The sequence below is a fragment of the Babesia bovis genome, chromosome 1, assembly GCF_000165395.2.
Source record: "Babesia bovis T2Bo chromosome 1, whole genome shotgun sequence".
Taxonomy (NCBI): Eukaryota; Apicomplexa; class Aconoidasida; order Piroplasmida; family Babesiidae; genus Babesia; species Babesia bovis.
This window is the reverse complement of record NC_067396.1, coordinates 358157-385676: the sequence shown is the minus strand read 5'-3', so window position 1 is coordinate 385676 and position 27520 is coordinate 358157. Positions and strand designations below refer to the sequence as shown.

General features: G+C 44.9%; 8 protein-coding genes across 8 annotated transcripts; 1 reads left to right on the top strand and 7 right to left on the bottom strand.

The window, feature by feature from the left end:
* Positions 1 to 6: 6 nt before the first annotated feature.
* BBOV_I003230 (uncharacterized protein) lies at positions 7 to 8766 on the bottom strand. The gene has a single exon (XM_001608923.2). The coding sequence runs from the start codon at positions 8714 to 8716 to the stop codon at positions 38 to 40; it is 8679 nt and encodes a 2892-aa protein (XP_001608973.1). The 5' UTR covers positions 8717 to 8766; the 3' UTR covers positions 7 to 37.
* Positions 8767 to 9399: 633 nt separating this feature from the next.
* On the bottom strand, positions 9400 to 10107 carry BBOV_I003220 (uncharacterized protein). The gene has a single exon (XM_001608922.2). It carries the CDS (start codon positions 10075 to 10077, stop codon positions 9430 to 9432), a length of 648 nt encoding a protein of 215 aa, XP_001608972.1. The 5' UTR covers positions 10078 to 10107; the 3' UTR covers positions 9400 to 9429.
* A 41-nt stretch (positions 10108 to 10148) lies between these two features.
* Positions 10149 to 16913, bottom strand: BBOV_I003210 (uncharacterized protein). Its single transcript, XM_001608921.2, has one exon. It carries the CDS (start codon positions 16887 to 16889, stop codon positions 10179 to 10181), a length of 6711 nt encoding a protein of 2236 aa, XP_001608971.1. The 5' UTR covers positions 16890 to 16913; the 3' UTR covers positions 10149 to 10178.
* Positions 16914 to 17127: 214 nt separating this feature from the next.
* Positions 17128 to 17922, bottom strand: BBOV_I003200 (putative integral membrane protein). Its single transcript, XM_001608920.2, has 4 exons — positions 17676 to 17922; positions 17587 to 17640; positions 17282 to 17552; positions 17128 to 17246 (listed from the first exon to the last, which is right to left on the bottom strand). Exons 1-4 carry the CDS (start codon positions 17896 to 17898, stop codon positions 17141 to 17143), a joined length of 654 nt encoding a protein of 217 aa, XP_001608970.1. The 5' UTR covers positions 17899 to 17922; the 3' UTR covers positions 17128 to 17140.
* A 126-nt stretch (positions 17923 to 18048) lies between these two features.
* Positions 18049 to 18712, bottom strand: BBOV_I003190 (uncharacterized protein). The gene is made up of 5 exons (XM_051767505.1): positions 18531 to 18712; positions 18368 to 18494; positions 18200 to 18331; positions 18109 to 18163; positions 18049 to 18073 (listed from the first exon to the last, which is right to left on the bottom strand). Exons 1-5 carry the CDS (start codon positions 18696 to 18698, stop codon positions 18052 to 18054), a joined length of 504 nt encoding a protein of 167 aa, XP_051622985.1. The 5' UTR covers positions 18699 to 18712; the 3' UTR covers positions 18049 to 18051.
* A 26-nt stretch (positions 18713 to 18738) lies between these two features.
* Positions 18739 to 23648, bottom strand: BBOV_I003180 (ABC transporter ATP-binding protein domain containing protein). Its single transcript, XM_051767574.1, has 7 exons — positions 23127 to 23648; positions 21679 to 23022; positions 20338 to 21643; positions 19897 to 20302; positions 19756 to 19861; positions 18900 to 19719; positions 18739 to 18866 (listed from the first exon to the last, which is right to left on the bottom strand). The coding sequence occupies exons 1-7, from the start codon at positions 23617 to 23619 to the stop codon at positions 18740 to 18742; spliced, it is 4602 nt and encodes a 1533-aa protein (XP_051622984.1). The 5' UTR covers positions 23620 to 23648; the 3' UTR covers position 18739.
* Positions 23649 to 24743: 1095 nt separating this feature from the next.
* BBOV_I003170 (Iron only hydrogenase large subunit C-terminal domain family protein) lies at positions 24744 to 26559 on the top strand. Its single transcript, XM_001608917.2, has one exon. The coding sequence runs from the start codon at positions 24778 to 24780 to the stop codon at positions 26527 to 26529; it is 1752 nt and encodes a 583-aa protein (XP_001608967.1). The 5' UTR covers positions 24744 to 24777; the 3' UTR covers positions 26530 to 26559.
* A 57-nt stretch (positions 26560 to 26616) lies between these two features.
* BBOV_I003160 (putative 60S ribosomal protein L19) lies at positions 26617 to 27451 on the bottom strand. The gene is made up of 3 exons (XM_001608916.2): positions 27408 to 27451; positions 27221 to 27282; positions 26617 to 27178 (listed from the first exon to the last, which is right to left on the bottom strand). Exons 2-3 carry the CDS (start codon positions 27221 to 27223, stop codon positions 26636 to 26638), a joined length of 546 nt encoding a protein of 181 aa, XP_001608966.1. The 5' UTR covers positions 27224 to 27282; positions 27408 to 27451; the 3' UTR covers positions 26617 to 26635.
* Positions 27452 to 27520: the final 69 nt, after the last annotated feature.

The following is a 27520-nucleotide window of genomic DNA, read 5'->3' as shown; positions in this document are numbered from 1 at the left end:
GAAGCAATATATAATACAAAAATTACTACATTCAGTGTCATTCGCACTGGAGTGTGTTCGAGCGAATAATTGCGAAAAGTTCCATGCTTTCCAGCACGACTCTCTTGATTCTGCCTGATGATGTATTGGCCATTATGCACAACTGCTTAGAAGCAAGTTTGGCACATGCCTCAAAATGCATCATTGCATTGTATCGTGCTATTTCAAGGAAGCAGCGTGGCCAATTTTCTAGCACGTGCTGCCGCAAAGTGTCCTCTTCCTTGTTGAGGTGTAGTACTGCCATCTGCAATATAGCTGCAGCACCTTGTATAGCGTTTTCAATTACATATTCCGGTATCTCATGGTCATGCTGTGATTTGTAAGAAGACGTAGAGCCTTTTGGTGTCAACGCCTCCAAAAGAGGTGGTGCTACATTTTTCAAGAGTTCAAGCTTAGGAGTTCTAGACACCTTTGGAGCTGCAATATTTACTGGTTCAGACCGCGATTGTGGTTTTTCAGACCTAGAGAATAAACGTGAATAAAGACGGGGTTTGTTGGCATACTTCTGCAACAATAGGTGCCTATACACCAGTGGCGATGTATACAGAGTAGTGTTCCAGATCATTTCCAGCCTTGATATATCAAAGAATGTAACATCGGTAGTATCCTGCCCAAATTCCTTTGATTCTAACCGTTCTCCACTTAACGCTTTAATACGCCTCATACTTCCATCACTCTGGAACTCGAAATCCGCTATAGAAACAAGTTGCAGAAAGATATCGAAGCATGGCAGTTTAGAAAAATGCTTGCCTATGGATTTCTTACGTCCTTTGGGATAACTCTTATCCTTTGTCAAGGTGTTTGACCTGGTTCCCAGATCACAAGGATCTATTCCAGCACCATTAATTGACATGTTTGAATTCACATCGGTCCTGAATGAATTCGTCATGTCATCCAAATATCTACATTGACTTATAGAATGTTCCATTGGAAGCCTAGAAGCATCATGGATAGCCAGCGTACCATCCTGTGAATGCCCCGTGTCATCGTGCCGTAAGCTTTCATCTACAACTACATTATTACCATCGTCACATACCAATCCTGAAGGCAGGCTTTGGAATGTATTGCTACCAAATTCACTGGTTAGAGTTACTATAGGTGCTCCCATAATACCCAGGCGTTCTCTAGTGTCAAAATATTTACTACCTGCGCTCCTTTGTAAAATTGCATCACTGTTATGGACCATCGATCTTGAAGAGTCATGTACATCTATAGTAGGCATTGACAACAACTGGGCTGATTCGTCTGCAGGTGCACAATCTGCATTTTCCCGGTCAACACCGTTGTCATATGCCTGCGAAGTGCAACCTTTGACACCTTGTTGGTTAGTATCGGGATCTATCCTCACTGATCCTGTGAAATTAGGTCCGTCTGAACTAGTGCGTTTCAATGGTTTTGTCTCCATTTTATCAAACGATGCTGTTCTAACTGCTCTATCAGTGGTCATTCGAAGTTTGCGTATGTTAAATATGGTTGATTGATTTGCGCGCCATTTTCTGTATCGAGTTATACCACCGTAAACTTCGCTTAGGTCCATAAAATAGTTGTTCAGCTCTTCCAAGGAAGTCTCGCTGGACATTGCAGCTAGCTTCCCTATCATCATCGACTGCCCTGCGTCTGAAACTCCAAAAAGCACCTTTGAAGTACGTTTCAAGTGTTCATCTTTACGTAGACGTGTGATTTCTGAATCAAGTGAATCTGCAATGCTCAGCGTGCAATCGGAAGTACTAACGGGGAAGCAACTGGAAAAGAGCTCTAGCAAATAAGAGGCATTGGCAATGCAGAATCGTTCTGTGACACCATGTTGCAACATCGGGTTATTGCATCCACAAAGACACCACTGTGACTTGGTATGGGTGACATGTCGCATTAATACTGGATGCACCCAGTTGTTATAATCCGTCTTTGCATAACCCTTGTTCATGAAATTTGATATTACACGTATCAGATTCTGCAACCCTACCGTTTTATGTAAAATAGCGACGCCCAGTGGAGGCAACATATATCTCTGTACTTCAGCCGGTATATGTACGCCCAACTGCGCGCACTTCAGTAACCACGTTATAATAGCGCTGTACATTGATCCAAATGCTCTGAGCAGGCGTGGGCGACTTCTGCAGAATATATCGTGGGAGGTTAACAGTCGTGCTATGAGTACTTTAACGTTTTGTACTTTATTGTTCGTATTTTTTGTAATGTACCCTATTATAACTGCTGCTGCCATTTCCATCCAGTAAAGAATCTTGTCCGGCAGGTTTTTTGATAAATCATCTAGTATAGACACCACCGATCTGTTTAACACCTGGTTTCTCAAACCATCGACACCGACCTTCGACAACATCACATGGGTAGTGTTATGGCTCATCTCAGAATTCACCTCGCAGTCGTCTTCTGAGCAGCTGTGTGATATACTGTGTCTAAACTTTGAATTGCTGGCGTTATCATGCCTAAATTTGAGAGGTGTTGCTCTGATATCCACCTGGACAAGATAATGGTGAAGCAGCTGATAATAGAACTCATGCAGGTCCTTCATCGTTGTCAATCGCTGTATAATCCCTAGAACCTGTATGCCGTGACAGGTGAAAGCACCATCACGTAGCAATGTGCAAAACAGCGACAAGCATGATTTCACGAATTTCGGGTCGTATTCTTTCAGGTAATGTAGCAACGTTTCTGTAAACGACAACATGTATTTGGTGCACCCCAAGGATCTTTGAATAACACTTCTGCACAGTTTTATCGATAATCTATCCGAATCGTGTTGAGTAGCACTGTTGGTATTAACTGTAGACCCAGTGTCATTGATTGACTCCTCAGTATTATAATGGGCTGCCATTATTTGTTGGCACAGATGGCCGACCTTATCGAGATGCGTGTTTCCTTTCTGTCCCCTAAGATGAAACAAGTGTAGCATGAAAGTGGTAATGAAACGCTGTCCCTCTGATGATACTTGAATTTCCCTAGAACTACGGAGATAAATTCTCTCCACGAAGTCAACCATGTAATCCATGGGTACTTTGTAGATTGAAATCGCCCTTCGTTTATGTGAGGATATGATACATTCCTCCAGAAACTCTAGCAGCTGGAGCATGAGGCATGCGTTGCGTGTTATTAGTGCCGTTACAGATAACCTGAAGCTGTGTGAGTAACTATACTTTCCCGAGAATATAACGTTGCAGAGCACTTCAAAGTCAGTTTGCGCCAGGTCGATAACGAAGTTGTGCATAGAACATGGTACATCACTAGACTCAAAGGCTGTGGCAAAGTTACTGAATATCGTAGCAAGGATTGACTCCAGGTGCTCGTGGTCTAGGTCTGCATATCGCTGCTCCAGTATAAGTTGCAATATTTCTGCAACAGACGTGGAAATACAGCTTGATGCAGATAGGTATTTCATGCAGCATAGCAAAGCAAGCATTAGTGACTCCTTTGGCACAAGGAGGTCAATCCTTTCCGCTGAGTCCGCGATGGGAGAATCACTTGAGTTCATGCCGGATTCCGATGACAAAGCCACACTCGTGTCACCATTGGGTGAATAACCTATTGACACGGTGCTTGGATAAGAATTCTCACTCGGGGTGCAGTTTCGCTTGACTGGTACATCGGCTACTTGGCATGATGTGCGGAAATATAGTAACCTTTCAAGACACCACTGCAGTGATTGTCGAAGTGTACTCCCAGGCTCCAGCCTCAAGAGATGTGACCACAACAAAAGCACGCACTCAACAAATTTGATATGGTCGTCCTCGGATTGGTTGGTATCTGTATGGTGTTTATTTTCAGGTAATACTCCATCTATGGAAACTTGTGGATTATAGATATCACATCCTTTACCTGTCTCAAGTAGTGGGATACTATATCCCATCTTGGTGAAATAGGAGAGATCAACTTCCGAGAGGAACTCTGTAACCAGGGAAACTCTGCTATTAACAAGGTCATTGGGAAATTGATCACTCAGGAACAATGCCATGGATAGTACTTTTGAAAGTCCATGCCAACCTGTGCTTTGAACGCAATTGCTCATGAATCGTGCTGCCAGGTCCATTACTTCCACTTGTATAGATGGTAATGACCCATCCTTCAGGTGGCGATGCCAAAAGTCAGTAAATGACAGAACCACATCCAATGCCGGTATTACGTTATCGCTGGGTGTAAAACTATCTGACACAATACAGAGTGCAGCGAAGTATGCCAAGGAGACGTTCGAGCAGTGTGACGCAGGATCATGTCCTACCCTGATCATTACGGGTTCGAATGCCTTGATGTCTGAGAAGTTGAGGTCCCAGCTAGCGCTCCTAAACAGATGCGCACATTGGTTTTCACACGCGCTTGAATCGTGGTACTGATTCGACCCAAATTCCTTTAGACTGGGCTTCGACATGAAGTATAGTATCCTTTTAAGAGACACTATAGTATACCTGATATGTGACTTATTCAGTTTACCGTCGATATTGCCCCTGGCCGAAAGTAATATCGCACGTGCAATTGCCATTTGCACGGTAGTGTCACCTTCAAAGTGCATAAAGTATAGCATCGGGGCGATTATGTATCGTAGTGCATCAGCCCATTTATGGTCATCATTACCTTCAACTGGATCTTCATCGTGTGAATATAGACTCATTAGGTATTGTTGTACTAACTTGGATTCTTCCGTCGGAGTGTAGAGTACCTCTTGATTTATGGACACTTGCTGTGCCATCTGCGCAATATCAATAACCGGGACATTCCTCGTGTAGTGGCGGCATATGTATCCCAGTGCCGTGATTGCCACTATTTTAACAACTTCGTTGAAGTTGGACGACGTGAATTTAGTGAACAGCGCCCCGCCTCCCGGTAACCTGGATTGTAATGCGTAGTACACTTTCTGCAACACGCCTCTTGGATTATCGCTGGTGGCCGCTATAGTCTTGAGTATCAGGGCGCGTAGAACTAGCATCTCTTGCTGTAGATAGTCATCCTGATTTTGAACGAAATATAGGTGATAGTCACTCAATACACGATCCAGGAGCATGTGGTTATCCCCTGAGTGGTTATGCTGTGACCTGCGGAATACCGCCAGCTGCTGCATTGTGTACTTCGCGGACTCCGTGACGTTAAATATGAGCGGTGCCAAACGTGTCATCACGGGTATTATTGGTGACAGGCTGTGTTCAGCTTGATCGTCGTGATCCTTGGTCAACGGCGCGCTAGGGCCTTTGTATCCCAATAGTATATCCATTACCCCTGAGCACATATCGCGGTAAGTGGTACTACAAACTGCCATTACATGTAGAATGCCCATGGCATGATACGGGCTAAGCTGGCTTGACGACTGCACATTACCCAATTTGAGCAAAGAACTGTATGAACTCGGTGGTGGTTTCAGTGTTTGGCATATTTTCAACAACTGTTGCACTAGATCCAGTACGCCAGCATGTATACCCAAATGGTGGATTCGGGTTAATATGGAGCCCATCTTTTCAAAGTGGTGTACTATATGGTCGTTGCCACTCAGGTAACCGTAGAACTCGCTTCGTTCGTTGATAATGATGTAGCTATCAATACCGCGATAATCTCCCCTAGTTATTTTCGTAGTACCGCCAAATACGACACTTTGTCCGTATAAAGCCTTTGTAATATATGGGAGTAATACTGAGGCAGCATGCGCTTCGCCAAAGTAGTTCACGGGGTCGTGCATATACACCAGTACAAACGCTAAAAGCCTGGTTACGGCATGCTTCGAGCACTTTGACAGCAGGTCTACACTAGGCTCAACCCTGGTCATCAAGGAGCACAATCCCCTAAGTGCTGTGAAAACACTCATTTTGGAATTGGTCAGCACAATTTGGACGAGGTATGCCAGAATAGGGTCACCACTATACCTCAGCAGGAATCTCTGGAAGCTTCTGCTACCGACGACCAGGAGCCCCAAATCGTAGTTTGAACTATGGTGGCCGCAGTATATCTTCCGGAAGAACTCCAGTGTAAGCTTGGGGTTAGCTCCTTTGGTGACCAAATTATTCTCCGCCACTCGCTTTTCCAAATCGTACAACACCTTAAGGCTGAATACGAAATCTATGAGTGCGTGTACTGGCCTCGTAACTCGCATTTCACAGGACTCGGGGTAAAACTCCTGGCTGTAGTTGCTGGCAGGCCTATATCCCGATAAACAGTGTAGTAGCATCCACTGGCCTCTAGATATGTGATTGATCAGCGTGACTATTAACCTCAGCACCAGCGGGTTGGCACTCTCGACTGTCATACGTCCTAGCAGCATGTGCACCGTCTCTATTAACCGCCAGAATATAGGCCCGCTACAGGCCACTGCATAATGACCTGGCATGTCCAGCGAATCCCTTATCTGTTTCACGGAGCATGCCCAAGCGAGCATGAATATGGCCGCTGAGACATCACGATCTACAGTTGATCTTATCTTTCGGAATAAAAAGTCAAAGAAGTAACACTGCGTAACCGGTGTTGCTGCTAGGAATCTGCATAGGCTCACAATAGTGCGCAAAAAATGCTTGCAGCTGGCTTGTGAACTGATATCAAGGTATTCAGTCACTGTGCATCCCTGCAAGAGAACTTCGTCATTATCGGAGAAAGCGACAACGCTGCTATCGCAAGATACCAGAAGCCCTCCTTTACCGCAGGCGTGTAGTCCGTAGACCATACCAAACAGCACTTCGCATACATTTGGCAGCTGCGTCACAATGGTATATGCATGCCTGGCAACTAGGACTTTACAGAGCTTGATCAGGGCAACTGCCAGCATCGCTGGCGGTAGCATCGTCACCTTATCCCCGTATGCACCTATCGATATGAATATAGTGGCTATCTTGTTGCGGTAAGTGTCACTGTGCTCCTTGTGTAGCGCCATCCACGCACTACGTGAGCTATGTGCCGCATGGTACCCTAGGTTTGGCAGGTAGTGGTGGAATTTGACGATAATGGCATCCAGTAGCCTAGCGCCATAGCCTGTCAACACAGGGTCCGACACGTGTTTCGCTAGCAGTGACAAAGAAAACAGAGTCTCTAGGCATGTGGCATTGTAATGCGGATGCGTGTATAACGACAGCAATGCTCTGTCTATTAGCAAGGAAAATATCGGCTCTAACACTTCTTGGAAATTAACTACATTCCCAAAGCCAGATTTAACCGAAGGGCATATAGGTGAAGCTGTGGTGTACGGGTTGGAACTACTGTCATCCGTGTTCCAATGTTTCCCAGTGAATTGCGGTATCGGCGTTGTGGCAGGTTCGTGGTTATTAGCCTCTAACCCTGCCATGTAGCTGCCATGGTGAGTTCCCGCGCTGCCTAAAATATCACGTGAAATCGTATCCAAACCTATTATGGGCAATGGGTCATAAATTCTGTCAACCGAGTGGTATGGCTTCAATGGAAGAGTAGCGAGTCCATGGTGTACAAGCAATGGATCGCTCTTATTTCCCAAAGGTTCTGTTAAAATTACGCTGGCTGATCTGTGGAACGGCCGCGGTCTACCGCAATGGTTTCGTGTGGTGGATTCGTTTACGAGTGAGTTGTACCGGGTATTGTATCCACTGCTAAGTACTGCTGGTGGAGTCCGCATATCCGCAGTATCATCCAGGCGATTAGATAGGTAATCCGTGTGTTCTATCTGCGATACTGACCTCTGGTTAGATGACTGAGAGCTTCTATTATAGGAATCATCCAACAGCGTCCTTACCACCTGTCGACGTCCTGATGACTGCGATATAGATTCACGGGATCGAGCTGACCACACAATGTCACTATCAGCTCCAACTGTGGTGGTATTCAAGCTGCTGAAATGTTGTATCTCCGCCTGCTGTGAGCCTATGCATGGTTTGTTTAACAGGTACCTTCGGTGCCAATGTACAAATCTCCGGAAGCAGGGGTTTTCCAATGCCAAAGCGTCGTACAACCGTATGTCATTAATATCAAACGAAGTATACGTCACGCCCTTTATCGGATACAAAGCCCTGGATAATGTATACATCAGGGACGCTAGGTTATGGCAGAGCTCGCCAGTTTCTACACTCAACGTTGCGTCATCGTAAAGCGAAAAAATCTGCCCAATCACTTCTACGCCACGTATATAATCATTGGTGGCGGCATGTGAGTATACGTGTGCCAGTACCCGGATGTATATGCATAAGGTGTCTGTTACACCCTGGTCTTCCTGGCGCATATCTCGTATAAATGCCAGTATGACGTCAACGGAGAATGCCGGGCATAGTACCGCCGTTTCATTGACGGCATCTATGATCACCGACTGCCTCAAGTCGCCAGAACTCAAAAAATTCAACTCCTTCAGCATGAAGAGCAGTACATCTCGCATCACAGTGGTTGGTATTGTCGCATGGCATTCAGTAATGCACTTGCGCAGTAGTGACAACAGCTGCCTCTGGTGTAGCTCAGTTGTCTTCTGTACCTCAATGAAGTGTAGAATGGCACGGATAGTGAAATTCGGCTGCGACCTTGCAAAGCTGAGTACGGCACTGGTGGCTGCGCACTCAGTCTCCGCGCTTCCATCCACTAGACTGTCCAAGACGCAGAATATAACTTCGTCGACATCTATGCTTTCAGAATCGTGCTGTATATCGCAGAAAGCCGCACCTTCTGATGAATTAACCCCGGCCGCTTGACGCCTCAAACTACGCAGAGGTCGACGGCCGGTACAATCGCGCGTATACATTGCTATACCCTGCTTACATCTTCCATTACCAAAGCTTAGGAACCTGTATAGTCAAATGTGTAGAGTTAATCCTTCGTCATCAACACAATTACAGTGCCCCAATCCATTGATTAAAATTATTTAGTCACAATAATAATCTATGTGTATATCCAGGTAAATAATATCCATTGTCTATATACATACCGGCAGTGTTATAACACATTTACACAACGCGTTATGTCAATGATGCTTTATATTATAAAAGACATACGAAAATATAACTATATCTGGTCTTATTTACATATGTATGGTATAGCAAATCGACTCAAAGTGTACCTTCTATAGTCCTAATGACATATTGAGCACATTTACTGGATGTCTTACTGTGCCTCCTGGGCAAGACAGATAGACAGCAACCTGGAGCGGGTTTAATAGAATATGCATGGCAAAGCATTTGAAAGTGCTTTTTTGATGGACTTGCCGATATTCTACCCGATTCATTTAGAGGTTGTCTGAATTGGACGTTATAAATCCCTGTTTGTCTAATATACCTTCTCCATACAATAATTGTCTCTACATAACTGAATTATATTAATTCAAAGTCGATATTGCTTAACCAAAGTTATAGAAAATGGTTCAGGCTGTGGGCATTACATAAGGGAGTTATTCCATTCTTGTGTAACTCAACAGTCCTGGGTAATCATATTACCAGTAGTGTCTCCATTGGTTTAGGATCACCCTGATGGAGACGCTACTGACTCGGTATTGCGATTGTCAGGTGTTGAACCCGCTTCAGTAAGATGGGTCATAAGCGACCCTGATTGCCCAAAACCGGGTTCATTTAAACCTCCATGACCGATAGTAGCCAATATGTAGCAATGTTGCACAGCAATTATTTTCCTGCATAGTGCATCACGTTGATCTAGCAGCTCAATTGCACGCTGTCTATCAGAGCACGACAGAAGTTCCGACGGACGTCTCCATGAGGCCGATGGTCCGAGATATATCTGCGATAGGTCATCATGCGATCCCAGTTGAGCTACATTGCTGCAATCCTGGTTTATCAAGTCATAATAACGCTGCAGCTGGGCATTGAGCTCAGTAACTCCAGATAGTATATCACGTTCGTTGGTGGAATCTCCACGATTAATGCCATTTTCGGTACCTAAAGAGCCTTTGGCATCCATGGAATCCGTATGATCCCTTGAATCCTTGTCCGCAGCACCTTTTGTTGGTCCTTCGGTATCCTTACATTGACATGTATTCAGGGGTGACGACGACTCGGTATTACCGAGGCGCGCCAGGTAGAATTCACGTAATAAATCCACATATACGCGATTTTCCTCTAGAGGTGTATTGGTAACGTCCTCAGAGGGGCTCATGTTTACAGGTTAATGTGTATTGAGTAATGCAATAGTGTGTAGACACCTGGCAGCCTACAGCCATTAGATTATCTGCATTTATAATTCAATTCAAAGTTTAACTAGAGTTTACGGCGTTGATAGTACTTCGTGGTGGACGAAGCCGGCCCGCCGTGGTAATCCGATTGGTACAACTTCTCAAAGACGTTCGGCATACGTCGCTCCAACTTGATGGGCTCCGTACTCTCGTAGAACCGTGAGTTTGGCCTGTGCGAGAACGCATAGATGAGATACACAAAGCCAGCTGCAAAGCATGCAGTAAACAGTAGGAGAATGAAATCAGTAACGTGACCTGTAGTCTTGGCCACCGTTGCCACAACTGTTCCGCTGCGTTCGCCACTGGATATCACCAGAGTACCCGCAGTGGCACGCTGGCATACAACACTGACTTTGCATCCTTCCACTACGCCGTCATTGTCAATCAGCAGTGTACAAAGCAGCCCCTGGCATTGTTGAATGCGCGCTTTATAGTGGCTGCTACCGCTAACAACCAACTTACATCGTGAATAATATGGGTAGACCATTAGTAGCATGCTTTTACCAGGCTCCAGGGACACTTGTTCTTGACCAACGCCATTGGCATCGGCGAACTTGACGAACACCGGTAAACGCCACTTGAACGACCGTTGCCATAATGCGATATCGACCTTCCGCAGAGCCACGTGGAGTGGTTGCGTTGCATTGCCTGGAGTCTGCCCTGCCTTTCTGCCGGACGATACAGTGCTGTACAACGCAACCTCAAGACGAACGTCTGACACTGACTCGCTGGCGTTCTTCAACGCCGTGGACAAGGACGTCCACTCATTCTGATCCGCGGGTTCACGTAATGTTATAAAACAACCGGTGTAATGCCCGTCAAAACGTGTGTAAACGGGCTCTGAGACGAATACCTGCTTGACCCAGGGATCGCCAGCTACCAGAGAACATACAGCCAATACCTGAGGGTCCACCTGTGAAGTAGCCTCAATAGCATTGCCGCTGGGCGATATACATTTGAATCCGATATAAAAGGGCTCGTTGAACTCCTTGTGAGCTAGCATAGACACAAAAGGGGCACCACTGCTACTTTTGCCATACATCTGGTACTCCACTGAGGTGATGTTGTTAAAAATATGTAAGCGAGCGTCACCCTTCATGGCACTGCTGTCGTACTTGACAACAGCAGTGCCCACGTCCAGCGCAACTGCATTCGACCCCTGAATAGACACCAGTTCAGGGTTATCCACTGACCAGTGTGAGTCGTCAGGACCCGGAACATCCACTGGGAACAGTGGTCCCTGGAGGAGTGAGAATATGCTTCCGGCCGAACGGCCGTACTCCTGTAACAAAGCAGTCATCTTGGAACAAAATACTAGGCTGTCAACGTCACGGCATATGGAGAATGGAATGACCACTTTAAGCGATAGCCCATCGGGGTATTGCACAGCCTCTATACGACCTGGCAGTATCTGTAAACTATCGCAACCTTCTTCCTGGGTAGCACCCATATCAGTTAAAACATTAGCCAGCGCGCGAACGAGGTCTGCGCGAATATCGCCATGGATGGCATCAGACTTGGCGATTATTGCATCCTGGAATTTGCGAATATCGCTTCCCGTTGGTAATCCATACCGGCGCTTCAAGCCGTTACCGTCCAAGGATATCCCAAAACCACGACCGTATCCAGCCAGGTACCGCACAGTGGAGCCACGCACCACGCTGAGTTCCTGAGGAGTCAACGCATTGACTACACACAGACGCACGGTGTCGTGTACTAGGTTTGCACCGTCAAACTGCTGGTCGTGCTCATCAAGGAACAGAGACAGACTCGAGCAGCCGTCGATAGTATTGGCAACCACTGACACCACGGAGCCTGTGATCGATACCACACGGAATAGCGAAGCGTCACTGAGCATGTACTTCAACTTGAGGTCAGAAGGGCACAGCACCGATGCGCCGTCATTGGTCTTGAGCTCTATATTCAGGTCCTTGCGCCCGCTCTTGAACACGCTGATGTCAGTTGACCCCAAATTAGAACCGATGTGCAGCTGGGCGATGTCACGCACCTGCACGTGAGTCACGTGATTGTCGGAAGTCTTCAACAGGACATCGCCAGTCTTGTTCTCAGTGTGGATGGAGGCGCCGTCAACAGTGAGGAGACCAGCTCCACTTGATGCCACGGGATCCACAACACCGCCCAGGCTTTGGTAGAAACCATTGGGGCATAAGGTTACAGGCTGCGTTGTGCCAGTGCCAAATATGTCCAATGGCTTGAAGGATTCAATTTGTAGTTTAGGGGCAACTAGGTCAACCTGTGGTTTAGTACCCAGGTGATAGCATGAAGCACGTAAGGTGACATACACAGCGCCAGGGGACGTCAGTAGCAAAGTCACACGACCTAGGCCGACACCCGATACCGATGATGAGCGCTCACCATTTTCGATGAATACCCCCTGGCCAGAAACAAACCAGGTAAAAGTACAATGTGACCTTGAGCTAGCCTTTGAAGAACCCATGAGAAACACTGGAGTGAATATACGCCCACTTGAGTCATGGAGACGTGCATACAGCAAGGAAGTACTTCCCGCACGTACATGGTTCGAACCACTAATCGACAACGAATGTGGTAGCGCAACAATCACGGGAGTCATTGACTTGACGGGTGACATTGACCCACTAGGGATGTAGGAAGTTAGAGTACAGGAACCAATGGCGTGTGACCTGATGACACCAAGTTTACCCTGACCCTGTACCGAAAGTATGCCTTCATTAGAAGACTCCAAAGCAGCCTTGTACGATGGGAAACTAGTGGCTATTGCACTGTCAAGCATGGACAAGGCAAACTCGCCACTGTTGGGGAGCATGAGAATACGGGATAGAATAGGCTTAGTTTCCTTGTAAGCAGTTATCTCTAGCGATTCCGTGACTAATGAACGATCCGAATCGCTGTTGCCAGTTCCAAAGTTGCGAATCTCAGCGCGGACGGTGTAACGGCCCTCCGCAAGACACTGAATGGCCATTGCAGAGCCGTTGACACTGTAACCCAAGTCGCGAGGGTGCACTAACTTGACCAACCCGCTGCTACAAACTGAGAAAGTGAGACCCACCAAAGATGGGTATGACACAGGGTTGTTATCCGAATCAAAAGCAATGGCATGTAACCTGTAAACTCGCTTTACACTTAACATAGATATACCCTGCTGAGGTGTACTAAGTTCACTGAAACCCTCAAACGGTATTTCCTTAGCATCCGGGAGCTCACTGATCACTATTTGCAGCTTTGATACCATAGCAACGTTTAGTAGCACCGAACGTGATCTCTGGCCCAGTACGCCTCTGTCAACAATCTCAATGGTACGCGAACTTGGGTGGGCGCATAAAAAGTTCACGTAACGAACGGGGATATCCGTGACAGTAGTGTCCTTCATTAGCCGAGTCACATCACCGGGATGGAAGACATTAGTCACACCTTCCATGACATTAGCCTGCTTGATGAACTCAGATGCCGAGGTGAAGTGGACAGTACCACTCTGGTGCAACTTGATGGAATCGGAGTATGCCCCAAGCTCCTGATAGTTGCCGCTACCGAACACTACAGCAAATTGGTAGCGCACCTTAGGGTTAAAGAACAGAGTAACACGCTTGTCACGGGATTCATCAGCTGATATCAATATCTCGTGTGGTAACGTAGGTATAACGCGCAAAACTGAATCCAGGTAGTAAACGGGCTTACGGTCAGCTGACCGTTTCCAAAGCTTCGACTTTGATATTAAAGCAGTCACGCTTTTAGGCACTGACGCCTTGGACAAACCTGTTGGTTGCTTGGGTTCCATTGATTCATGCCACTCTAAAGCAACGGTTAGGTCCTCCGCAGTGGATATGGAGTAGTCCCTAATGTAGATCGACCCGTCAATCTTCTGGTATGAAGCAGTTCCAGACTCTTTTGGCAACTGGGCTACCGGTCTCCACGATAGGTTGTAATTATGAATCGGGCACAAGGGGATCCCAAAGGGATCATAGACAACAGCACGGAAAGCATGGGTACCAAACTGGTTCACGCGAACTTGCCATTTAGTCTTGCCTTCATTTTTATAGCATAAACCCGAAGCGCTCCCGAATACACCTGAAGAAATGTCTTCATGGGCATCCCAGTTAACCGGAGAGCCACTGCAGTATTTTAGATTATCCTCTATGCCATAGCTATTCACGGGAACCAAGGGGTGGATCTCAATGTATGACGGAAGTCTACAACTTATGGCATATTCGTTACGCACGTTGTTATCAACACCAATGCAAATGCGCTCGCCAGCGGTTTCCGATAAACAGTAGACATCAAGTGAACTCTTGTCAACGCGCTCCAGGTGTAAATGCTTCAAGGCGTTGCCGCCGCAGCCAGTGACATTGACCTTATCCAAATGCATTGGCGGGCCGCCTCGAACTACTAGGCGTACCTTAGAACCAATGGCAACGTTAGCCAGTACTTTAGGGATAGCTCCAGTCTGTTGAACTGCCATATAAGGCTGAGGAGCGGTATTCATCGGAAACGCGGAATAGTCCGAGTGTAACTGGAGAGACAGGCGTTCATAGACTGATACCGCAGTACTAGCTGACAATTCGGGGGCAGACATCAACTCGTGGTGTACGGTTATAGTAACTGAAGCGTCACCGGGATGTAAAGCACGGTATTCAAGAGTACCGCACGTGAATGCGGAGTGCTTTAAGGCAACCAAATCTAATATTGACCGATCATGCTCAACACGGCAGTTAGACTTCGTTGCATCTGAACCTGCTTGACACGATAACGGCATACAGGCGTAGAATATAGCGGCTGAATCCCACGTTTTCGAAAATACAGGCGCGATCCCAGAGATATCAGCGTGTGCAACAAGTGATAGCTTAAATGATGTACCGGATTCAATATGGACATTCGACGGTACCAACTCCAAACGCTCAATCTTCTGGGATATTACCTGGATCTTGTAGATATTCTCCGGGTTCAAGCTGTCAGACAGAGTCAGGACAGTGCTGCCATAAGACTTGCAGCGCAAGACGCCAAACTTGACGTTACACAAACCAGGGTTATCCACATGCCAGTGGTACTCACCAGAACCGCCACGAGGTAAGAGCTTCACGGGTTCATTCAGAGGTACCACTAAAGGCACACGGCTGCCAACTATAGGCTCCAATGGCTTATCGGTATTCATACCGGTACCAACTGAAGTGGGAACCAGCTCATCAGTGACGAAATGCTCAAGGTGGACAGGATCGGTAACGGATACCTTAAATGTGATATGTACCGTACTGCTCTTGTCCAGGCCAACTTTAACCTCGGCAGTGCCCTCTTTCGAAGCGCGCACCAACGCAAACCTGCCATTGGCACTAGGTGTAACCTCAAGGATGCCACTAGTCAACACCGACCATTGTAGCATAATGGATTCGGTTATATACACCAAGCTGTTGTCCTTATCACGCATGGAAACGTCGAAAATGTAATCACGTCCCAATAGTAAGTATGAAACCGTCCCGGGGCCACTCAATGTCCGAGATCCACATCTTACGCTCCCGTGACACCGGCCATAGATGTCACGGTGTAGCCTTGAGAGCATATCCAAAGAAAGACCCGAACCCAGGTCACAGCCCTTAGAACGGTAGCACTCAAACATGGGATGGAGACTGCCATAGGATAGTTCCAAACTAGCAGGATCACGCACACTCACATCAGTGCTGAAAGTCTCCATGTTGCGCTTGTCAGTCAATATTACACGGTAGTCAATGCCGCCAGATTTACCAGTACGCAGAGTACCGTCGCCACGCACCGATACACCAGGGTGAGTACCGGAAACTGACCATGAGTATTGACTTAAGTCAACTTTAGAGTCCCACACACCCTCAATCACAGATTGAGGTTTAATCTTCTGTACGCAAAACTTTAGGTCAACACCCGGAGGCACCAGGACACGACCAGAAGGCTCAAGGTCAATGCTATCAGAAACTGTAAACTCAACGTCCTCAAGCACTATGCCGCGATATTCAGGTAATAATACGCGAACCGATATTTTGGCTCTACCAACTGAACGACCTTGAAGCACTATCACATCAGAAGTCAAGACATAACCCTTGCCGACAACAAAACGATCACGCTTGTCCAATAGCGATGCACGAGCACGAGTGGCAACGTCCGGCTCGTGACGAATGTCAATTATATCCATTATACCAGGGTCAGATATACGAGCCTCAAAGGGGATACCCTCAAGAGAAGTGAAGGTATTAGCAAAGCCATCGTGACCAACGATCTTCAGGGTAGCAACCTGGTTAACAGCAATACGACGATTACGCGTTTCAAATTGAATTGAACGCATAGGCGATATCACAACCTCAGCACCTGTACGGGAACCAGTTGAAGGATCAAAAGCAAAGACCCAACTGCGTAACGCCTCAGATGATAACGGGCCAGAACGAATTGAAGCAGCCCATATTGTACTAGAACAGTTTTCACCCAATGCCGGATTTGAGGTAGCACCAAAATCATTCAAAGACTCAGCATTATTCGGAGAAAACAAATTCAACAATTCAGGATTCTGAACTGACCAAACAGCGCAAACACGAGGCTCAACACGCAGTAAAACCTGCACATGGACACGTAAAGGGTCCACACCCCCAACTACATCATAAAAAGAAGTCGAAGGCAATAACACCTGCGCAGGAGTCAAGGTCAAAGCACCGGGACTTCCTTCAGCGCCCAGACACGCGATACTCGCGCACAGCGCAGATAATAAAGAAGGCCAAATCAACATCGCTACACATTATATACTAACATTAAAGATATAGTACCCATCAGCAACAGGGAATTCTATTAACAAAAGCCACACCCTGTGTATGAACGTCCCCACCCATACAGTAAACAAGCATAATTAACAATAAATCAGAACCCAAATAATGGATTAATAGGTGTAATTGTCTATAATAATCTAGAAAATGGAACATAGAACTATATATAGTACTATAATTAAACTGTGTGTAGCCAACCGCGCAATAGCCTCTATAGCTAAAACTTAGAGACCATAAACAAACAATTGGAGCACTTCAAAAGCGTTGCGCGGGTACCTAAAATAGCAGCACAGTGGGAAGCAACCAGGCATAATGCGGGAACACTATAAAAGATTTAGCATATACAACAACAACATACCTCTCGGTGTACAGAAGTTGGACAAACAGGAACACAGTAAGCATGGTGATGCTCAAACCCATGGCGTCCATAAAACCAACCCTTGATAATACACACATCAAACAGAACAGATCCACTACCGATATCCAACACAAAGCGACAACCACAGATGTCTTGTAAGTAGCCTCACGAGATCTCAGTGACATTGGACCAAACCATAAAAGACAAGCAAGGTAACCAAACCATACAGCAAGCATAAGCGAGTGGTCGCGTAATAAATCGCGTTTTTTGTCTGAACAGTGAAGCAACGTGTAATGCTAACCTACCTTCCTCAACTGAAGCATAGACCATAAGCGGTTGGCGACCTTCATTGTCAACGTCTGGGTATATAAATGACTTAGAGATACCAACCAACCTGATTCATCATCATGTGGAACACGATGGTCCAAATGCACAGAATCAACATCTATACCAACGTTGAAAGAACCATCAGGATGGACGATTTGCGAAGGAACTGAACGGATCCAACCACCCTTGGAAAAACCACGAGTTGATCCGAATATAGAAAGAGTATTGCGATGCCATGTGGCAGGAACGCCAACTGAAACGTCAGATATCATAAGACGGTCTCGAGCCATGGTATTAAAAGAAAAATGCGATGAGAAAATATAATTTAGTAAACAGAAAACCCCGAAATATTATCCAAACAGCAGCCAGAACATATTTAATGACGTTATAATGAAGGCGTACGCCAAATATTACGCCACGCGAGTACAGAAAGCGCCGGAAAACTATTCTTCATCCGAAAATGCGCTGCGCTTTATAGATAATAAAATGTAACCACTTACCTAACGTCAGCTAGTGATACGTTACTGGTAACAGGAGCTTCACTGGTAACTGGATCTAATACACAATGTGTATGAATGAGCGGATAGGTACCTATCGGTTTGGATACTAAAACAGTGCCTTCGGGTCCCTCAACAGTGCATGAAGCAGCATCCAACTCACGTTTCGTTGAGAAGTCAACCAAGGGTTCCACACACTCGACGTCAGATACCGGTAGCCCCTGGGCTAAGCATATTGAACGTTAAGATATAACACACATACACATCGACTCATAAATATGCGCCTTGGCAGATAAACGCTCACGAATCCTGGAGTTAGTGCTAGATTGGCTTATGCGGTCAACACGGTTGCGCAACTCAACGCCAGGGTTGGAGCCGTCCAAAGGATCCTAAAAACCAATGATTCCAGTGGTAGTATGACGCACCTTTTTTGTCTTGGATTTTCCTGCCTTTTTTAATGTAGAAGCGAGTTTACCAGAGGGGCCGTGGCTTTTGATTAAGCGCTGCAATAAGGAAGTCGAACCTTTGGGAACCTGAAGAGAACGACCTTTGCGAGGAGCAATCGTACTCTCACTCAACCAACCATACGACATTACGAAAATATTACATACGCTAAAATTTTATATTAAATCATTCAATACTCACTGCCACTCGCCAAAGCACTACAACGAGTGGCCAACTCAAATTGGTCTACCACCTCAGATGGACTACACTGACCAACAACATGACCATTATTAAGTACCACAATACGGTCACAGAGCCTGTATGTTATGTGGAAATACTCAGAAACATACCTCAAGGACTCCGCGTGATGAGCAACCAAAAACAAGTTGCAATCACGGAATAAACGGTGAAGCAACTCAGGAATGGATGTCAACTCATGTTCATCCTCGCAACTCACTACAGAAGACTCGTCAACGAGCAGCATCCGCAGGTCACGACGATAAAGTAATAAACGAGCTAAACTCAAATACTGCAGGTGGACGTCTAAGATAACTATACTGCTCTCTGAATCCACAGAGCGGTCGTTGCACTTGTTCTGCCATGATTTCTTAAGGACTATATCAAGCGGGTTCTTCCCAGGCAAGCTGCGCACAAAAGTACCGATGCTGCAGGCAAACAGGGCGTCCCAAATGGCAATGTCATCCCATTCGTGACGTGGGTCAACGTAGTCCCGAATAGTCCAATGAACTAGTAACGGAGGGTTGTGAGGAATGTTGCCAATGGCATCGCAACATTCATCAGAAGCAAAAGTGGATATCTCAAGGCCGTCCAAAGTAACACTACCCGACGCCAAGTCAACGGCACCAGCCAGAGCCGCAAGAAGAGTGCTCTTACCAGAGCCAGTGCGACCAACTATACCAACATGCTCACCAGGACCAAATGCTAAATAGTCAACGCGTACAGCTATCTTGGGAGGTACTTCAACATCGGGGTTATAGGTGCTTGTATTGGAGTCATCGAGTTTCTGGCAGGCTGGACGGTAGACGTAATCAACTGTGAGATCATTTATAATGACTCCGGTCCTAGTCAGGTTGAACTGACTGGTGCGGTATGGTACAATGGCACCACCACTGGTAATAGCCGGGGCTGACACAGCAGCCCTTTGGCACCCTGTGTATAATAAAAAAACTGGCAAGTCACACGTACCTGAGATAGCTCCACTGTGGCGACCGCAGTTTACACATGGGTTGCATAGCGATATACGAAGGCGCTCTATCCGTTTGTCATAACCAGGGCATAAGCGAGATAGTTCCTGGTGATAAATTAGGATATAGAAAAACGCGTTACCTGTAGCCGTTGGCATGCGCACATGGTGTTGCTGACGTCGACGAGCAGTGATATCAATGCCTTAAAGGTCTTTGACAGTTTCAGGGAATACATCAGAGCCGTGCCCAAGTTAGCATTGACTGCCGTACCACATGCATTGGCATCCTTGAATAATAACGATATCAAAGGAGATAATAGATTCACGAATATAAGAGGGAAGCTTAATAAACGAATCCTGACATTGCTCCACGCAACAGCGGAAGTGTGGAGAAACTTGGCACGTTCATGTACATCCAGATAACGCAAAAACTGAGACATCGCAGCACCCTCACGCTTAGCCGATCGAATTACACTAGCACCAGTCATAGTTTGGCTAATCATAGTACAAAGAGCGCCACGAGTACCCAATATGTATCTCATGTTTTCCCTGGGAAAGATTATGGGAAAAGGGACGCTACTTACCGACACATGGGCATGTAATCCCGAATGACAATGATGAAGGTCAGGAGGATAACGAATGGTATAGTAGCACCAGACCACCAGTTCAAAATGCAAACTGTTATCACGCACATGGTGCTATATATAATAGTCGCAGTCGTGTGAGAAAACCTTGTAAAGATGTTGTAATCAACATAGGTCTGGTCCGTGGATAACCGGTTGTTTATAGTACCTATCCGCATGTTATTGAAGATTGACATCGGAGATCGTAGAACACCTCCCAAAGCGGAACTGTAAATTGTACGAGCCGCTTGAAATGTACCCAAAGGCTCAACGAAGCATATGCCCATGCACAGGACTATCTTCAAAGCATTGGTCAGTACGTAGACGTAATAGTGATTCAACTTGTCACGCATAAAGGGGCTATATTTCTCCGCCATTAACAGTACATGTTCATGCTCAGATGCGTGGCCTGCAGCAGCAATCTCACAATGATTGTCATCCACAAGGTTTCCCCAACTACGAACTACTTGGTCACTAAATATAGTCAAAGAGACACTTGTAAAAGCCAAAAATACCATAGCGAAACATGATCCAATGCCAACGTGGTTAATTAGCCAAGTGAAATTTGAAACGGATAAAGCACCATGTTGCTGACCAGAGTCGGTCAGTTGAGTCTGCTCAGATTGGCCACTGCACTCTTCATTGGGGGTCTCAACATCATCCAATGACTTTGGGGCAGACCGGTCCTCCTGTAATTCAGCACTATCCAGACGTGACATGTATTCCATCAATGTTTCATGACGTGGTGGAGTTGATATGCCATCGATGTGGTACACAAAGTATTCCATATTACTCAGATTAGTGCCACTGGAAAGCAGCATCTGGGCGAAGCTGGGTTGGATTACCATTAATACACTGGCACCCGTCATTAAACCATTGGGACCAAATAACTTCTTGAATATATCCACTGATAACGCAGGATCCAAAACTGAAAACATATCATCCAGGCAATATAAAGTGTATCTTGAATAGTGGGCATTGTGAGAATGCATCATCTGGTTATACAAACAACGAGCTAGAGATATACGCATACGCTGACCGGTGCTCAGGTTCTGACCACCCTCATCAACAGAACGCTGGTCACCATTTTCCCATGATGAAAAGTCAACATCTAAACCTGCAGTGGAAACCACTTGGTTATAACTAGCAATGTCCATAGGATGACCAAATAAAATGCATTCCCTCACGGTACCAACAGATATCCATGGATCTTGTGATATGTAGCCTATAGGGAGGTTGACTTCCCAAGGAACCACGCTTATAGTACCTATGTAGTTTTAGTTGATATAGAGTAGAACCTACCTGTAAGCAGCTGGAGTTCACCAATAATGGCATTGAGTAAACTAGTTTTACCAGATCCCGGAGGACCCAATAACAAAGTTACCTGGTTGCAACATAGTTTCAGTGATATGTTAGATAAAACGGGGTACGTATTCCATGCAAATGATGCCTGGTTAATGTCAACTACGTACGGATACTCTATACCCATATAGGAATCACGCAGTACATCGGCACCAATGGTTATAGTGTCACGAGATGGAAGAAACTGCCAATGAGGATCCTCCACACCAATTTCATATCCAGATATAGACCTTGAAATAGCACGTTGCTGCTGAACTGACTTTCTAGGACACATCCATAAGGGAATATGAGCACGGAACTTGTTTTTCAAAGTGGGAATTAAAGCACAATCAAGATTGGAAACAGTAGATTCATCAACCTTGTAAGGATGACGACACTCATAATTCGATGTTGGGACACGCTCAGAAAATCGGTCGTATGTAGTGGGAATGTGAATGTCCAGTACCTTCCTGCAGACATAGTCTTCAAGACGACCACATGATAATGTAGTCTCCATGTGGTCATTTATGTCCGATGGTAAACGCTTTAGCGGGCGAATGAAATAATTCAATGCATGGAGTAATGGAAATGCTAAACTCTTGTCAAGATTCATACCCCTTAATATAGGGCTGTCGTTCTTAGCAGATGCCACAAAGATAAAAACAGCCATAGTAAAAGGAGATACCATGCCAACCCAACTACTCAACGCACTGAGGTAAGCACGCTTCAAGCATAATTGCAACTCATGGACACGACTACCCATAACCGATGACATGGCATAACCAGCCCACTTGACCAAACGTAAATTACGCAAATCCTCTAACACAACTTGGGTTTTAAACAAACGAAGATCCATACGACGGACATACTCCTTCAGTAGGGAGGCACACTGGCATTCACACAGTAACATTATAACAGTGCTGACAGCAAGAAGAGCCACAGTCTTTATCGATATTGAACCCATCTCACCATATAACCAAAGAGTGAGCATAAAAACCTTGATAGGTATATTCAATAGATCGACAACACGCACTACACCATTAGACACCTCGTAAACGTCAAACAACGCCAAGTTTAATATGCTCACTTCGTCATTCTCTCCAGAGGTAGAAGTCGTACGGATTGGCCTCGCAGTATGCAAATACTCATCTGCAACAGTCCCATCACTAAGACAACGCGACGATATAACACGGTCACGAGCTAAAATCTTACCAAATAACAATGTATGAAGTGTTATTTCAAGTCGCAAAGATAGTCGACGATAGTAAAAATGGTGATATGCCTCAATAAAAGCGTCCACTGTTACTATACCAGCAAGAATAAAAGCAGTCCCCAGGTCTAACAAACAATGATTTAGTTGATTAATAAAATGTTAATTAGATAAACTCTATAATACACGAATAACTTACATGACAATATAGCAGAACCGCTATACAAAGATGATCGACTCACCACCAAACGCATCAAACAAACAACAAACAGTTCCATGGCATCCTTGAGAATAGTCAACAACATGAGATAACTAAAGGCGTAACGATAAACACGCAACAGCCCTAAACGCATGTTACCCATAACACTACTAAAAAAGGCACCACGAGCTATACCACGACTTTTCATCAAATGTAACCCTAATTCAGTTGAAGCAAATGTATCAAAGTCACTGCAAGGTAACGGAGGGTAATTGTCATGACCAACGTCACCATAAGCAACTGCACCAACCCAATTGGTAACCCAGCTAAATGATATAAAGCTCAACCCACGACTTGCAGCATAACTACCGTAACCATTATCAACGCTGAAATCACCACATTCCGCCTTCTTCTTCACCGCAGAGGGATTCCAAAATTTCAACCAGCTGAACCAACCATCCTTTGTTTCCTTTACTTGTTGAGTCATTGTCATTTTATTGAAACTATATGGGAATGTTGATAGGATGAGTCAAAAAATCACAATACAGTAGTTCACTGTACCAAAACGAGCTGATATGGAAACTATAGTCTATGCATTATGTCGAATACGACAATACTCCCACTTTAGAAACACGTATTAAGGATCTTATATGAGCAACACCTGGAAGTTAGTCTCTCAGCAGTGATCAGGCTAAACAATCTAATAAGATATACGCATCTAGAATATCAAAGCGAACACTGTAACTAAGAAATTCATTCAAATATATACTTAGCAACCAGTAAACAAGCGAGAGGGTATATCGTACCAAATAAATTTAGCTAGTAGCCAAAAGATTAAAACAATCTAATAGCAGAAAATAGCGATTGCTATAATAATGCAAGAACTATATAAAATAAAGTCAAAGAGTCATTGGAATCACCTATTAGCAAAGAATTGTCAACATTCAAAAGTAGCCATGGTATCGGGATTCCAGCAGCAGCAGAGAAAATTTTAGAAGAAAACTCTCCCGCTTCTAAAATTATGCCCAGCAGTGCCATAGACAAATCCTTTGAGATTCAACTAACGTTATCTATATTCTAATTCATACGAGTTCAACCGAATATTTCTTAATGACAAAGACTATGGAAGCACAGAATAACACGTGTCTATAAAATGCAAAGATGTAAGCACATAGATCACGCCCATGGTACAACTCTTTCATGTTACGTATATGGCTACAAAATGTGTAATCCAAGTGTATGTGCAAGAAAGTTACAGAAGGTGTAACGGAATCGATTGGTCTTCCATGTAATATAACTATGCTAAACAGATATGTACATCATAAAGTGCATACAAACAGTTGTGCTAATAGGATTACAGGGTGTTAAATTGATTAACGGAATAACTACGCTGTTTTGCCATATATACCAAATGTTATTACACATCTACCAGAGTTTTACCGACGATAAGATATAATAGATACATGAATATACCAATAATATGTTAACACACTAAATATAATGGATTTTAAACATGTTATTTAACCATTAATAGCATTCGCTGCATTTTCTGCACGATGTACATATGCAGAGATTCCTTATGTTTGTTAGTTGACTAATGGACTAACACACTTAATGCGTTTAGGAAAACATTTCAAATCGATGTGTAACAATGTTTTCAACGGCAGTCAAAATTGATCAGCTAAATGATTATCTCAGCCTCAGCGAAGAATGCGTACTACCAGTAGGAAAACAAGGTGAAAAATACGAAGTAAAAATTAAAAGCAAGATCACAGACGTATCCAAAAAGAACGCTATAGATGATAAACAAGAGTCGAAACGTATTTTAGTAGGACTCAGTGATTGTATGAGCTGTTCGGGTTGCCTGACTTCGTCCGAAGATATCATACTCAGGGATCGAGGATATGAAGATATTGCCAAAAAAATCGGGACTGCTGAATTCGCTGTAGTTTCAATTGCGCCCCAAACTGCATTCATGTTCGCAGCAGCCTACAAAGTGTCACATCAGACAGCATATAGAAGGTTGTCCTACTTACTACGAACCCTGGGAGCTAAAAAAGTGTATGATATGCAAATATCGGAGCAAATATGCATAGAAGAAACGAAAAGAGAGTTTAAACGGGGCTTAGAGAAGCTTTTAAATAGAACAGACATTCCAGAATCATCGACCAATACACCTAATTGTGTAGATCATGAGTTGTTGCCCAATTTACCTATAATTGCGGCACACTGCCCTGGATGGACCACATACGCAGAGAAGAGTTTGGATGCAAGTATAACTTCAAATATTAGTAAAGTGGCCTCAAGCCAACAAATACAAGGGGCACTTATAAAAACTGTATTATGGCTACAAATAGCATTTGGCAAGGTCAGGGGATACTTGGGCACAAGCTGGTCGGGAGCATTCTACAGAACTATAGATGATATCTTGAGACTTTGGGGAGATGGAACTGTGAACGCCAAGGTATCCACTATATACCACGTGACCACTGCGCCTTGCTACGATAAGAAAGTAGAAGCTCTGAAGGCGCAAAATGGAGTTGATCTATCGGGGTTATACAATCGTTTCATGCCTACCCAGGAAAAGCACCAAGTTCAGCTGGTCGATGATGTTATATCAACTGGAGACCTACAAAGAATAATGGAACTTTACAACCTGGATTTTGCAACACTACCAGAGGCAGATCTAGACGATATGTTCACGGGCAAGGAGTGTTTTGTGTTCAATAAGTTGTTCGCTAACGAGACCATAAGAAACACATTGGAACATCAAAATGCAATGTCCAGTAATGGTTCGTTCCAACAGTTACCGATTCCATTAACATACAAACCTAAGCGCCACCTGCGCCCATCATCGCAACATGCACAGTCCGGAGGACTTGCACAAGAAGTAAAAGCATTCACAGCAAAGTACCTGGGCATAGATGATTCTGCAATGCAGTTTCAAGAATCAATAAACCGGGATTACAAAGAAGCAACCTTATTAATAAATAATCTGGCCATAAAATTTGTCATGGCATATGGTTTCAGAAATATCCAGAATATCGTAAATAAACTGAAGAAAATGGATCATACAATGGCATACATTGAAGTTATGGCATGCCCGGAAGGATGCTTCAATGGAGCTGGCCAGGTGATATCACCGCCAGAACCACATTGGATCGTTTCACACGTGAATAACGCCATCAAGAGACTCGTACGGTCTACCGCAATTAAACTACCCGAACTGGCGAAGCAACTCTATGCCACAAAAACAGAATACGAAGACACTGATGCACAGGAGGATATACAACTTATCGCCAATGTAGTAATACCAACAATCAACAACGTTATCGGCACAAACCTAATCGCAACACAATTACAAACCACGGGTACTAAACAAACAGGATCACTAAAATGGTAAATGCTATAGAAAGAGTTATGTGAAACGAGCTAGGTATACATAGCAATTCGTAAGATACACACACCACAAATATACATAGCCGATAATGATCATTATCAAAGTACGCTTAAGCAGCGCGAGCAGCCAACCTGCTCCTGCGCTTGTCCCTAATGGCTTTAGCCTTGGCCTTAAGAGCCTCAATCTGCTCGCTCTCAGCCTTCTGCTTAACCCACGCGTTCTTCTGGTTGTGAATGGCCTCTAACAACACACGCTTGTTCTTAAATTGATTACCCTTGCAACGCTTGTAAAAGTTCTGGTACATGTGAGAATCAATCTTCTTAGTGTCACGAAGCCTAGTCAACATACGACGAAGAACACGCTGACGACGCATCCACAACAACTTTGGAGGCTGACGAGCACCCTTTGTACCCTTGCGCTTACCAATGCCAGCATGACGACCCAAACGCTTAGAAGCATGAATCAAACGAATACGAGCACGACTGTGTGGAGCAACAGCCTTCTTAATGATGAGACCGTCACCAACCAGCTTGCGAACACTGAAACGAGAGTTGGCCATAGCAATCTCATTGCTCTCATTCGGGTCTAACCATATACGACCTTTACCACACTTCAATACCGAAGCGGCCAAACGCTTCTGCAACCTCAGATTCTGATAGCGTGGTCAAACCAATGTGAGGAATAAGGAACCTACCATCTTGCACAACCCAAATCAACACCTCGCGATGGTCTTATCAATATATAAATAAAGCAAGCCTGAAATAAATTAATCATTGCCAAGTAATACATAAACATTGCACATCAACAGCGAACGTGAAGTGATAGCACCACGGAACAAACAATACATATACTATACCAACATTGTAAACACAAAAACATACCTCTATAAAACACCTATAGACCACCGAATTGCGGTGATATTTACGTGTATAACAAAGATACAACAGGAAAGGCCACTCGACGATGGGGCCTCGAGTCACCGGCCGCCTTAGCC